Below are 12,447 nucleotides of genomic sequence, written 5' to 3'. Positions count from 1 at the left end.
GCCTATTCATATATCAACTCTTATAATTTCTAAATTCATGAATGTATCTTGTTAATTCATGTATCAACTTTTTATATTCTTAATTTATCCTTTTATGCTTATAAAATGGTATCTTGAAAATCATTTGTACAATATAAGAAATTAAAAGTGAATGATATTGAGCGCTTGAAGAGCTAAGACTATATTAGAATATTTCTATTCTCGTACTACTTCTTAATTTCATAACAACATTACTCTTTTATTCCAATTAAAAAAAATTTAAAAGCTCCAAAAATATGAAATTATAAGTACGTTTCGCAGCCATTTAAATAAAATTTGGAAAAATAAATTTTGCACGAGTTGATGAAAATTGTGTGTGGCTAATCATGATTTTATTATTACTATTATTTAATTTCTGTTATGAATAGAATGGATGGTCTTTTGGGAAAAAAAATAAATAAATAAAAAGAAAAGGTGCTCATATATTTTAGAAATTTTAATCTAGTTCCCATCAATACATCAGGTGTTAACAACCAAAAGTTGAATAAGAATGCTCATTCCACATTAAATATATCTTTGAGTGTTAAGATGACAAAAAAATCCATGAAACATAAACATTATAATATGAGTAATACTAAAGACAGTTATTGAGTGTGCAATTAAGCGCCTTACAGTAATTTTGAAAAAGAGTAGAGTCTATTATTAAAAAATTAATTTTTTTTTTGTAGATCCCGTATTTATTCTTTTTTATAAGTGACTACGTAACACTTGTGCACTTACAACTGCAACTATCATTTCTCTTATAATATAATATTGATTATTAAATTTTTATAGAAGCTATTCAAAAGTAGACAGTAGTTTAGAAGTTTAATCAGGAATTTGTTCATTTTAATCATTTGGGGTGTAAAATATAAAATACTCAATAATTAAAACTATTAAAGGCTCTCTTTCTATCGTCTTTCTAACTCTACACTCTTGAAGACAATCGAGATGGCAATACATCTCTTATGTGTGAACTCGCTAAGTTTGTTTCTTGGAATGAAGGGTTGGAATTGTTTTACACAACCCGTAAACAAAAACATGAATATAAAGATTACATGAGGTTAGAGAGTGAGAAATTAGTGTAATAAACGAGTAAATTTTATGCCAACCACCTTCACCCACATTGATCTACATCAATTCAAGGTTAATATTAGTCAAAAGGCTTTTATCATTTTATATTTCTGAATGTAATAACTAATATTACTGCATAGTGAGGAGACTTTATCAATGTAATCTTACTTTCTTATTGTTGTAAGTTTTTATGTGAAGAATCAAGATATCACATATGCTTATAGGATATGAAATTGCATTAATCATATCGGACTAAGCACCTTTTTTTTTTCAACGCACTTGAGTTGAAATTTAAAAAGAGAATACAAGAGTTGAAGCGGGGGATCTTGCCAAAAACTTCCTTACCGAAATTGTAGTGCATACGACAGTCAACCTGGTTACATCGTGTAAAGAGGGCTACATAAGTTGAAATAAAATAAAACGAGCAATGAGACTAATAAATTGGACCCGGTCCCTTATTCCTTGGCCAAGCCAAGAAGGCAGGACCGTTGCAATAGTAATTATAAAATCTTACTAGTGGATTTGTCAAATGTGGTAATGATTTGCATTTGCTCGAGAGGCACTACAACCATCTGTTCTGAGTCGTTAGCGAATATTTTCACGTCCATTTTCCCTAGATTATCTATTAGGAAAAGCATAAACATAACCAAATAGCTATAATCGAATGGTCTGGATTGCTAGTGGCATTTCGGAGGAACGCACGATGGAGCAAGCATTCAAGCTATATGCACCGGCATGGGGCAAAGGAATTGAGATCTAAAAGACTTGGAAGTGGCGAATCCAATTGTACCCATGTGTGGTGCTGGTGGGTGCTTGTTACCCGTCGGCCATTTGGCAGTTCCTCCACCAAGATTTTGAAGATTGGAGACTGGCAAGCACAACGGTCGTCAATGAGGCACGTGTAGCAATTCAAAAACCAGAACGCGGTGGATAGAACATTTTCAATCTAGTGGAAAAGGAGAGAATTAAAAAAAAAAACAAAAAACTGAAGAAAACTAATGAAAAAAGCTACTATGTAGCAAAGATGAGGAGAGGAGGAATAGGGAGGTGGGGCTCCTCCGTCCACCCTTGACGCAAAATTACTTAGCAAACTCCAATGCACTAGTGTCACAAATTAGAGATTTTTGAGTTTGAAATTTGAACTCTTAATTTCTGAGGACACTGAAAATAAATTTCAGTCATTTGCGCATCAACAATGACAACATCATCACCGAGCACATTGATTGGGACACACAAACTAAAGTAGCTTTTGAATGAGAGCGACCGGCTTAGGGGACTCCGGCAAATTAACTCATACATGTGTCTGACTAAACACTTGGGTCTAATTAACTCATACATGTTAAAAAAATTAAAACAAGTTAAATGGATCAGATCAAGCCAATACGATCTATTTAACAAATTATGCATGCCATATTGCATCACCGGATCATTTAAACAAGTTGGATTGAATTGGCCTGTATATATGTACTAAGAACTTGACAGAATATGAATACAATCCATCATCCCGCTTTGTCAAAGATTTTCTATTCTTTCATAAATGTTTTCTGGGTATGTTTTACTTTTACTCATTTGTGGTCTTTCGATCTCACCCAGTTGTAAGCTATAGATTTATCGCCTATTATTCCTAATCTGATTCTGTTTCTGTTTCCATTGACCCGTACGAGGAGAGATTTGTTCATGCTGAGGTTTAAAATTATGAGCGAGGCACGATTTTGATGCAAACGATGAAACAAATATCATGAAGCCAGGAATACAATGTATTAGTTCCACTTAAATTCCTATTCCGTACAGAACTTTGGGCAGATCTCCCATACAAGTGAAGTAGACATCACAAAGATTTATTCTACAATGTATTGATTCCACTTAAATTCTTATTCCAAGCAGAACTTGGGCAGATCTCCCATACAAGTTAAAGTAAACATCACAAAGATCTATTCTACAAACAGTAAAATCTGTCCAACCAAACGCCTTAAATACTGCCGCCTCATACTTAATTGAACTCCTCTAGGGATGGTGACGCCAAAGTCACTTGATTTTTATTTATTTATTTATTTTTTTGGTCGGTAAAATTGAAGAAAGTTAACGCCAAAGTCACTTTGATGGAGGATCGAAGACAATGGGGAGGGGAAAAACTGAATAAAATAATGCACTAACTTTCACCCACAAGACCAAGATTTGGCTGGTGACTTGATGCTCCCAAGTCTCTCCTATATTTGAAGTGCACCAGCTATAGAACCAGCAAGGCTAAGAACTTCAAATGGTGGTTTGTTCTTCACCGCCGTTACTGTCTTTGAACATGAGTCTGTTATCCAGAAGTAGGTCAGCCCATTCTCAGGATTCCCTGTTTAGAACATGAGAATAACAGACCAAATGGATTATACCATTACTCTTTAGAGATGATGTAATTTCTATCATCTCAATTTCAAAGGAAAGAGTAAAATAAAATATGATCATTTGAATTTAAACGGATTAGGATGAAAAGAAAAAGGAGGGAAACAAAAGGAACCATGTCAGTTTTTTTCATTAAAATATCGGTTTTAAATTTTCTTGCTATGAGACTAGGGCATGTTTTGATTCCAAGAATATGTTGGAGTACTTGAGAATTTGTTTGAAATTAGGTTTTGGTAAAGGATAAAGAAAAAGTTGAATAAAAATATTTTTTAAAATAAGTATCGTCTTGGAGTTTGTAAAAGTAAATAGATCAAGTTAACAAGTCGTTTGAATATAATATTTTAATATTATTTTTGTTTTGAAGTTTGTAAAGTTGTATTGATTTTTGTGTTTGAGTAATGATTATATGAAATGTTTAAAATTTAAAATAGAAAAGTATTTGGTTTTAGTGATGTTGGGGAATGAAGTTACGAGAAATTTTAGAAATTTGAGAATTTTGGTGTTTTTGGGAACTTATTTTCGATAAACTAGATATTTTTATGGAGTTGGGTCTCTTTACCAAGCACAGTTACAAAGTACCTAACATTCCTAACCTATGGGAAATGGGTGTTACAATTTGGTGTTAGATCCTAGATCAAGAGATTCTACAGACTTTTTGAAAAGAGAAGCAATGTTTTTGTTTAGATTAAAGAAAGAGAAACGATTTTTATTTTCAAAGAGAAGAAATTTTTTTAAGAAGAAACAATCACAGGGGTGGGATTACCTAGGATATGTCCTGGCCTGCTCAAGAGTTCAGTAGAATTATTTTGTTGCTTGTTTGGTTGCTTCTTAATTTAGAATAGCACCGAATGCTAGCAATGGCACTAACACACCAAGAGATATAGGTACTAGCAATTTCCGATTAGATGTGGAAATAAGATGAAGGATGATTATGCACATAGGTACAATTGAGGTGCTAGCAAATTCCGAGGACAGAATTTTATAAAGGGGGAAGTTTATAACATCCAGATCCATATTTATAAGCTTTATAAGTTTGGACAACGGGCCCAATTTTGTTAAGGCTGAAAAGAAGATTATTTTATTGGGCCCATTAACCCGTATGTATCATTTGAGGATCTAGTAGTGAGGAGATTGGATTGAATATGAAATTATGGACCTAGATTAAAAATGGAGTAGGTTTGGCCCTTTAGGCCAAGATATGGATGTATAGGCTAAGTATTTTCTGGCCAAAGCCACTGATAAAAATAAAACAAAAAAAATTCTGGCCAAAGCCCATTTGATTTTGACTGTTAAATTCGTGATAATTGGAAATCAGCCCCATTTATGACTCCTAAATGGATACAAAGAATACAACATATTTACCCTAGCTATTAAGATTCTTAGAACCCCTTTATCAAAACAAAAGGAGTTAAATTCGTACAGCCCTATTATTAGGTTTTTCAGGTCTCATTAAAAGGACTATATGGCCTGAAAACTTGAAAAAACAGAGGCTGCCGTGACTCTGGAAAGCTTTAATAGCAATCCCATGTGATGTTCTTCAAGAAGACCAATACCTAACCCTAGATAACCGCTACAATTTTAGGAGCCACAGACCTAAGCGTGGTCCACCAAAGTATGTTATGATAAGTTAAGCGGTTTCCCTTATGGCCACAAGCAGTGAAACCGGTGCACGGGGGTTGCTATAAAAGCTTTAATGAGTTATGCATAGTACATGTTACATGTTTATGTTAGTATAAGTATTGAGTAAGCACGCTATTTAAGAAAATCCTATGTTTATTATGTTTATTGTATGATGTACTACTTATTGAGTATTTGACTCATTTTGTTTGTTTGTTTTTATGTTTTTACAATGTCCAAGTAAAGAAGATGGTGTTGACGAGCTCACAGCCAGGCATAGTTCAACTGTCAAGCGATTTTCAGACTAGGGTGGGTTTGGGTGTTGAGAAAAGTTGTGAATAGTAGTAAAAAGTAGGTGAAAAGTAATAATAAAGTAATGAATAGTAATAAAAAATAGGTGAAAAGTAATGAATAGTAGTAAAAGTAGCTGAAAAGTAACAATAAAGTAATAAATAGTAGTAAGAAATGTTGAGAGTACCTCAGGTACTCTCGGTACCCAAATGCAGCCTAAGGCTTGGTTTGATTTCACAAACCTTCCAAACCATCTCATCTCATCTCAACATCTAAATACCATTCAAATACAAAATTTTCAATTTCAAATTTTTAAATTTTCAACTTTTTCATCTAATCATTACCTAATCATTACAACTTTCCCAAACTTCCAAACAAAACACAAAAAACAATTCAACATTTTCAAATCCCAAAACAAAAATAATATTAAAAAATTATATTCTAACCCGCTTTTAAATTTATAATTTTTTTATTCAACTTTTTCTCTTTCCTTTCCCAAAACCCCATAAAAATCTTAACTCAAACCATTTCACTACTATTCACAAATTATCTCACTACTATTCGCAGATTTCTCATCTCATTGGTGTAACCAACGAGGCCTTATTTAATAAGTGTTTTTTTTTTCCCATTAAAAATCAGTTTTAAATTTTCTTGCTATGAGATTGTATTTTTATGTTATGTTTTTGGGACCTTATTTCCAATAAACTAGATATATTTATGAAGTTGGGTCTCTTTACCGGGCATAGTTACAAAAGTACATAACGTTCCTTACCTACAGGAAGGAGGTGTTACAGTTACTTTTTGGTAATATGAACAGCTCAATATTGGTGAAAACGCTAGGTGCAGCTAAGTAAACATGGCGTCTAGAGACTAGGTGCAAAGCGCAAACTCTTAGGTGCGCATTTTTAAAAAATATGAATAAGAACAAAAAATCCATAAAAGACATTAAAAAAAGTTTTAAAAAGTACGATGGTAAGATGTTTAGCCTATTAACTCAATTTATGAGAGTATTATGCAACATGACAATCAAGTAATAATCTAATTACATAAAATTTAAGAATAGAATTTTATATAACTCTCTTGGGTTTTACTAAATATGTGTATCTAAGATATTTGATAACTATAATCAAATTAAAGTCCATGATTGAATCAAAATATACTATAAAGATTGGCAACAAAAGTTCATAAATTGTAGGTATTGACTTCTATGCTAACATAAGCAATAAAATATCAATCCATCTAGGAAGTCAGCTTTGACTATTATATCTGATGCAAAGCATATATATCACATAGGAAAACATGTGGCACAATGATATGCAAATGATCTTCAATATAAGCTAAATAGTTAAGAATGTTCGTTTACACCATTTTCTAAGTCTTCAACTGATATTTATTTTATTTTTTAAATTATTAAAGAGCACTCTTTTGTGTCCGATTCAAAGCATATACATCACATATGAAACATGTGGCACCATGATATGTAAATGACCTTCAATATAAGCTAAATAATTATGAATTTTCATTTACATCATTTTCTGGGTCTTCAAATAATAATTTATTTTCTTTACTTATAAAAAAAAAATAATAATAATTTATTTTCTTTTTCAATCAAAAAGCATGCATTTGTAAGAGAAACACTTCAGCCTTTGCTTTTGCCAACACTAAATAAGCACTAAAAAAGTGAAAATGTAACAGAGCAGAGCATGCAGTACCTCCATTGTCATGTTCAAAGCGTTCCCATGACCTATTAGGAAATATCCCATGCGTCACATAAGCACTAATTTTTGTTGCTCCATGGGCAGCCAATACTTTCTGAAAGAAGATAAAATTATGCATTTCTAAAATTCATGGCAACCATTTATTTGTCCACGTTAAAGTGCAAGTTATAAATGGTCTAGAAAACAATTCAAGCACATATACCAATTGGTCCTGGTGGCAGCTATAGCCCATTAGTCTCAATTGATGTACACAGATACTACATGAAGCAGCAGGTAAGAACACTTGCAGAAATACTAACCATGAGTTTTTATCAGTTACCCTTTTTTTCAAATAAACAATTCAGCAGCAGCAACCTTCAAGCAGTTTTAGAGACAATACAAGTAAATCAGAAGTTATCACCCCCTCAAAGATTTACCTTTTCAGAGATCAGCCACACAAAACAGCATTATTTATCCAAGTCCCCAAGTTGCTGATCTCAAACCAGTAAAGACCTTAACCCAAAGATTTTTTAAAGTAAATCTTACCCCAAAGATCCACAGCCATTTAGCGAAATCTAGTTTTTTTAGCAATATCAATAAATAACTATTCATTAGAATTATTCGCCTCTATATCAGTGCCTCATCTCACATTCCTTTCAACCCACTTCTTGTACTTAAAATACCTTCAAATGATCAATTCAATTCATCAGCTGTTTCTCCTGACCAAAAAATTGATATAATAAGATTCCCAATCAGTATTTGAATTGGTTTAACTTCTATTGTGCAGGTCTAAATGGAGACATTACAAACCATGGAAATACAAGAGAAATACCAGACAAAAAAAAAAAAAAAAAGGAATCATGTGCATGAATTGCTTACCTGACATTCAACAAGAGTACCACCTGATTGGACTAAATCATCAACAATCACGACATGTCGTCCCGCAGGATCTCCTTCCTTGATACGAACTATCCGTTTGTCTCCTTCCCGAACTTTAGCACAAACAATCTGCAAAACAAATGTATGATGCAGGCAACTAGAACACAATTAAAGTTGTGTAGTCAGAACCGAAAAACAGATGCAAGCATCTGTGTAAAAGAAATTAACATTTCTGTAAAAGAATTTTTTTTTTGATAGGTAACATGTGTGTAAAAGAAATTAAGGAGTTGAAGTGCGTGTTTCTATATCTACTCCTGAAGCAAGATCTCAAAAACCATTACATGCATATGATAAAGGATTCAAATAGATTTAACAGACATTATTCCCTTGGGTAAGCTGGGATGAAGGAAGAGGATAGAGAATTTCCATTTACTCCTAGCTAAATGGGCAAATGGCAGGATCATATCCATCACTTTCTTTCTTAATTTTATATACACATTAGAAATTCAGAGAAACTCAACTTTTATGAACATAACCAATTTACCTTTTCATGGATGGACTCTCAAACTCTTAACTATATGTCACTAGGGGACCCTGCAGGATAAAAACTGAGCTATAGCCCATTGGCATATCCATTCTACATATGCATTTTATATACAATTAGAGAAGGTGTCTTGGAAACAAATAATTGCTTTCAACACAAACCTCAAGCAGCCATAGCTGCTAGAATAAAAAAATTAATAAAAAATGGCCAAATTTGTTTCTCTGCTCTTCTCTGGAAAATGATTAAAAAAAAAGGGACCACAGTTCTTTTTTCTGCCTCACATGCAAGAGAAGCCCATAAAAATAATTCATTCACATAGTCTCATTCTAGATGGATTTTTGTCAATCATTGTATCCAAAACTGGGGGATTTGGAGTGTCCAATGCAGTTATCGGATCCTCAGACTTGACATAAACAAACATAAGTAAACAACGGAAAAACCTACATGTGGTTAAAAAAAACTTATTTATTTATTTGGCACACTATATCAGGTTAACTGGAAAAAAAAAAAAAAAAAAGCATCAAATTTATATATAAAAAGGGCATTCAGAAGTAGTTAATATATGCTTACGCATAATTATAGGCGAAATACAGCATCCACATTAAAAAGGTATATATATATAATACCATTGGGAAATTGGCACACTATATCAGGTTAACTGGAAAAAAAAAAAAAAAAAAGCATCAAATTTATATATAAAAAGGGCATTCAGAAGTAGTTAATATATGCTTACGCATAATTATAGGCGAAATACAGCATCCACATTAAAAAGGTATATATATATAATACCATTGGGAAATGGTGCAGCTGCTTATGAAATCGTTTCCAAGAACCATCATCTGGAAAAGCAATGGCAATCTGAAAAATGAAGAAATCAGCATTCATTGTCACAAAATTACTCCAAATTAATTACACTCATCAGCATCTTATCTCTAGGATTCCGCAATTTCCAAGTGAATTGCAATTTCAGAACAAATTCACCTAAGACGATTGACTCTAGATCCAATCTTTTAGAGAGAGAGAGAGAGAGATAGGAGGATTCCATTGTGAAAGAATAAAGGCAAAAAAGTCCAAATCAGTATTTTTCAGCAAAAGAACATCACAGGAGGAACATTTGTAACATAGCTTGGCCATTAGTATCAATGTTTGGGAGTGGGTTGAAACCATCAGAGTAAAGAACAACATTCTGGGGACCTTTCCAGCATAGAAATAATCAAATTTTCCATGTGCCCAATATCTTATTGTTTGTGTGGGTAGCTTAGAAACCGTTGTCTCTGGGTTATATACATGTGTAGCCTTCACCATCTCAGTGACATTATAAATAACAACCCGGTAAACAGGGAAAAAATCAATCCCATTAATATGAAGCTCTATTTATTAATCTCATACAAGCCCAAAAATAAAAGAGACTAAAAAAAATCTTACATTGTCGGAATCAGGGAGCTCTTGGAGCCTATATTTAAGCAAAGGTATCCCGCTCTCAAAGCAAGGAAGAATATTATCACCAAAGTAGAACCTCTCCTATGGTACAATAGTATAAAGACAGCAGGTGGTCAGCCATATGTGAAAAAATAAAGCAGCTAAAATAGCCGAACAAAAAGAAAAAGGAACCCCAAATACCATATCACTCATTCACTGAAAATAATTTTCGTACGCATTAACATTGACAACTATTCTCTACCTAAAATGGCCCCTCCCCCCTTTATAACAACGTCGTAGAGAGCGTGATCGTGGGATCAAGAGCCACTGGACTAGTAGTTACTTACAGACAAGAAAAAAAAAAAAAAAAACTAAAATCTATAACTATAAAGTAGAAACCTGCAAAGCATGGATATCGAAGGTCACAAGGCTGGTAGGGCCTCCCCTCGAAATTGGTATGTTTGACAAAATCCTAGCAAGAGTGAAAGCTGTTGCGACATCTCCTTCGTCCTCCATACGCTCGGAAGTTCCAGTAGGGAAGAAAGGAAGGACGAGGGTGAAAGACGAGATGAATAATTTCGGCAATGCATAGACGACAGAGAGCTGCTCAAAAATAACTCCGGGAGAACTGAACGAGGCCAGAAACGCGACATGCTGTCCACGGATACCTTGAGCATTAGGTATGAACAAGTTGGGGAATCCATCGTCAAATGTTCTGAACCATAAATTGCCAAAGGAAAACAAAAAGAAAACATGTCAGACACAAAAAGCCAGAGGCCACTTCAATGTCTTGTTGTGGGTCGGTCCCACAAGAGGGACTCATGAAAGCTAAAATCTTCGAGGCGGAGCAATAATGTAGTACCAAAATTGATCCCCAAAAAATTGTTCCGAAATGGAAACGAAAGCCTTACCTCCAGGTAATGCCACGGAGCTCAATCGCATCTGACTCGGCGGCGACTCTCTCGGCCAGGGCCTTGGTCTCGGCGCAGTAAAATAGGCAGACCTTCTTCACACCCCTCGCAGGGGGATTGCGGGCAGCAGCGGCAGCCATTGGCACTGAAGAGGACGAATGGGAAGAAGGAGAGTGTCCGATCACATGAAGCGGATCGGTCCAATTCCGGGGCTTGTCGAATTCGAAGCTGGTGATGTCGCATCTACTGCCGTGGCTCACAATCTTCTTCGAGAATTTGAGTCCCGAGGATCGAGGAAGAAAATCGATCGGGTGGGTAGGGCGAGAGAGTTTAGGGTTTTGGAGAGAGGGCCGGGATGAAAGGAGTCGAGTGGCCGCCATATGGCAGTCAATGCTGCGGTGGAAATGTTATAAGGGAGACAATGAACCACACTGTGCTGATTGTTCCGTTGCGTATCCGCTTCTGAAGGTGATGATGACTATTTGTGTCCTGATTCCGAAAATATCCCTGTCTTTGAAGTTAAAACTTTGCCGCGTTTGGCGGCGTCTTGTTGCGCTTCAACTTCTATCAAGTAGACAATGTTAAGAAAAATAAATAAATAAATAAAAAATTACGATTAATAAATTTGTGTACGTATTTTATTAATATTTAGAGAGTTTGAATTGAAAAATACGATTAACTTATTTTATTATTATAATTTTTATAAATTTTTATATAAAATATAAAAAAATTGACTTTTTTAAATTTTAAAATAATAATATTAAAAAAATAATATTTTATTTAATTTTTAACTTCAAATCATTTTATTTCATCTTACTGTCTAAATAATTTATTAAGAAATAATTTAAAATGCTTTGGAGTAAACTTGGAGGACAACATAACATCACCCTTGTTGGATTGGACTGACGTGGTTCGCATGGTCTAACCGGTTGACATCTTCTTTCATTGTCTACCATCAAATTAGGATCAAATTCAATTATCTAATTTTATGTTACTGACCTAGATAGCGTATTGTGTAAAGATTTTCAAATAAAATTATCTATATTAATACACAACTTATTTTTAAAAAATTTATATAGATGACATTTAATACTGTAAAACCTAAATGATATGTTTATATCTTTCCAGAATTAGACTATTTAATTTTGATTATACAGTTGGAGAATTTATGTAGTATATCTATTTAAACCCAAAGTGCCGCTTCTATCACATTTCGCCTTGTCCTTTGAGATAATGAAGTGTCACCACTTTTTCTTCCATCTTAATCAAAGAGGTCAAATTGAAACTGATATGCAAATTAAAAATGGTTGTATTTTGAAGAAGTAAAATTTGTTTTTTCCAATATATATTATGACATCTGAAAAGACAATACATTTTGCACATCCAAAAATATCATCACGTTTTCAATTTGCAAACCAATCAACCAATTTATAAGGCCATCACTTTCTCGCACACCGAACACGTTTTTAGCCAATTTGCGACATCGAGGACAACGTGATTATTAAGGTATCATTTGGTTATAAAGTTTAGAGATGAGATGAAATTTTTTATTAAAAATAAAATAAAATATTATTATAATATATTATTTTGAGATTTAAAAAAATTA

The 12,447-nt window shown here is 33.7% G+C and overlaps 1 protein-coding gene across 2 annotated transcripts; it reads right to left on the bottom strand.

The window, feature by feature from the left end:
• Positions 1–2,831: 2,831 nt before the first annotated feature.
• Positions 2,832–11,336, bottom strand: LOC122313435 (ribose-phosphate pyrophosphokinase 4). 2 transcript variants are annotated; one of them, XR_006243390.1, is made up of 8 exons: positions 10,842–11,336; positions 10,330–10,645; positions 9,937–10,032; positions 9,301–9,369; positions 7,968–8,096; positions 7,772–7,807; positions 7,104–7,203; positions 3,364–3,433 (listed from the first exon to the last, which is right to left on the bottom strand). XR_006243390.1 is itself a non-coding variant. In XM_043128432.1 (7 exons), exons 1-7 carry the CDS (start codon positions 11,219–11,221, stop codon positions 3,300–3,302), a joined length of 1,224 nt encoding a protein of 407 aa, XP_042984366.1. In that variant the 5' UTR covers positions 11,222–11,332; the 3' UTR covers positions 2,832–3,299. The 2 variants fall into 2 exon arrangements, 1 of the variants encoding a protein (XP_042984366.1); XM_043128432.1 differs by lacking the exon at positions 7,772–7,807 and having other exon boundaries at positions 2,832–3,433; positions 10,842–11,332.
• Between the last annotated feature and the right edge of the window lie 1,111 nt (positions 11,337–12,447).

This window comes from Carya illinoinensis, chromosome 6, assembly GCF_018687715.1.
Source record: "Carya illinoinensis cultivar Pawnee chromosome 6, C.illinoinensisPawnee_v1, whole genome shotgun sequence".
NCBI lineage: Eukaryota > Viridiplantae > Streptophyta > Magnoliopsida > Fagales > Juglandaceae > Carya > Carya illinoinensis.
The sequence above is the reverse complement of the archived record's forward strand: the minus strand, read 5'-3'. Positions and strand labels throughout refer to the sequence as shown.

Bases quoted from the DNA above. Each gene is read 5' to 3' on its own strand.
- LOC122313435 (XM_043128432.1), bottom strand. From the start codon at position 11,221: ATGGCGGCCACTCGACTCCTTTCATCCCGGCCCTCTCTCCAAAACCCT. The intron at 10,646-10,841 runs GTAAGGCTTTCG...TTTATGGTTCAG, and splicing joins CTCCGTGGCATTACCTGGAG to AACATTTGACGATGGATTCC. The intron at 3,434-7,103 runs GTACTGCATGCT...TGTTCTAAACAG, and splicing joins CTTTGAACATGACAATGGAG to GGAATCCTGAGAATGGGCTG.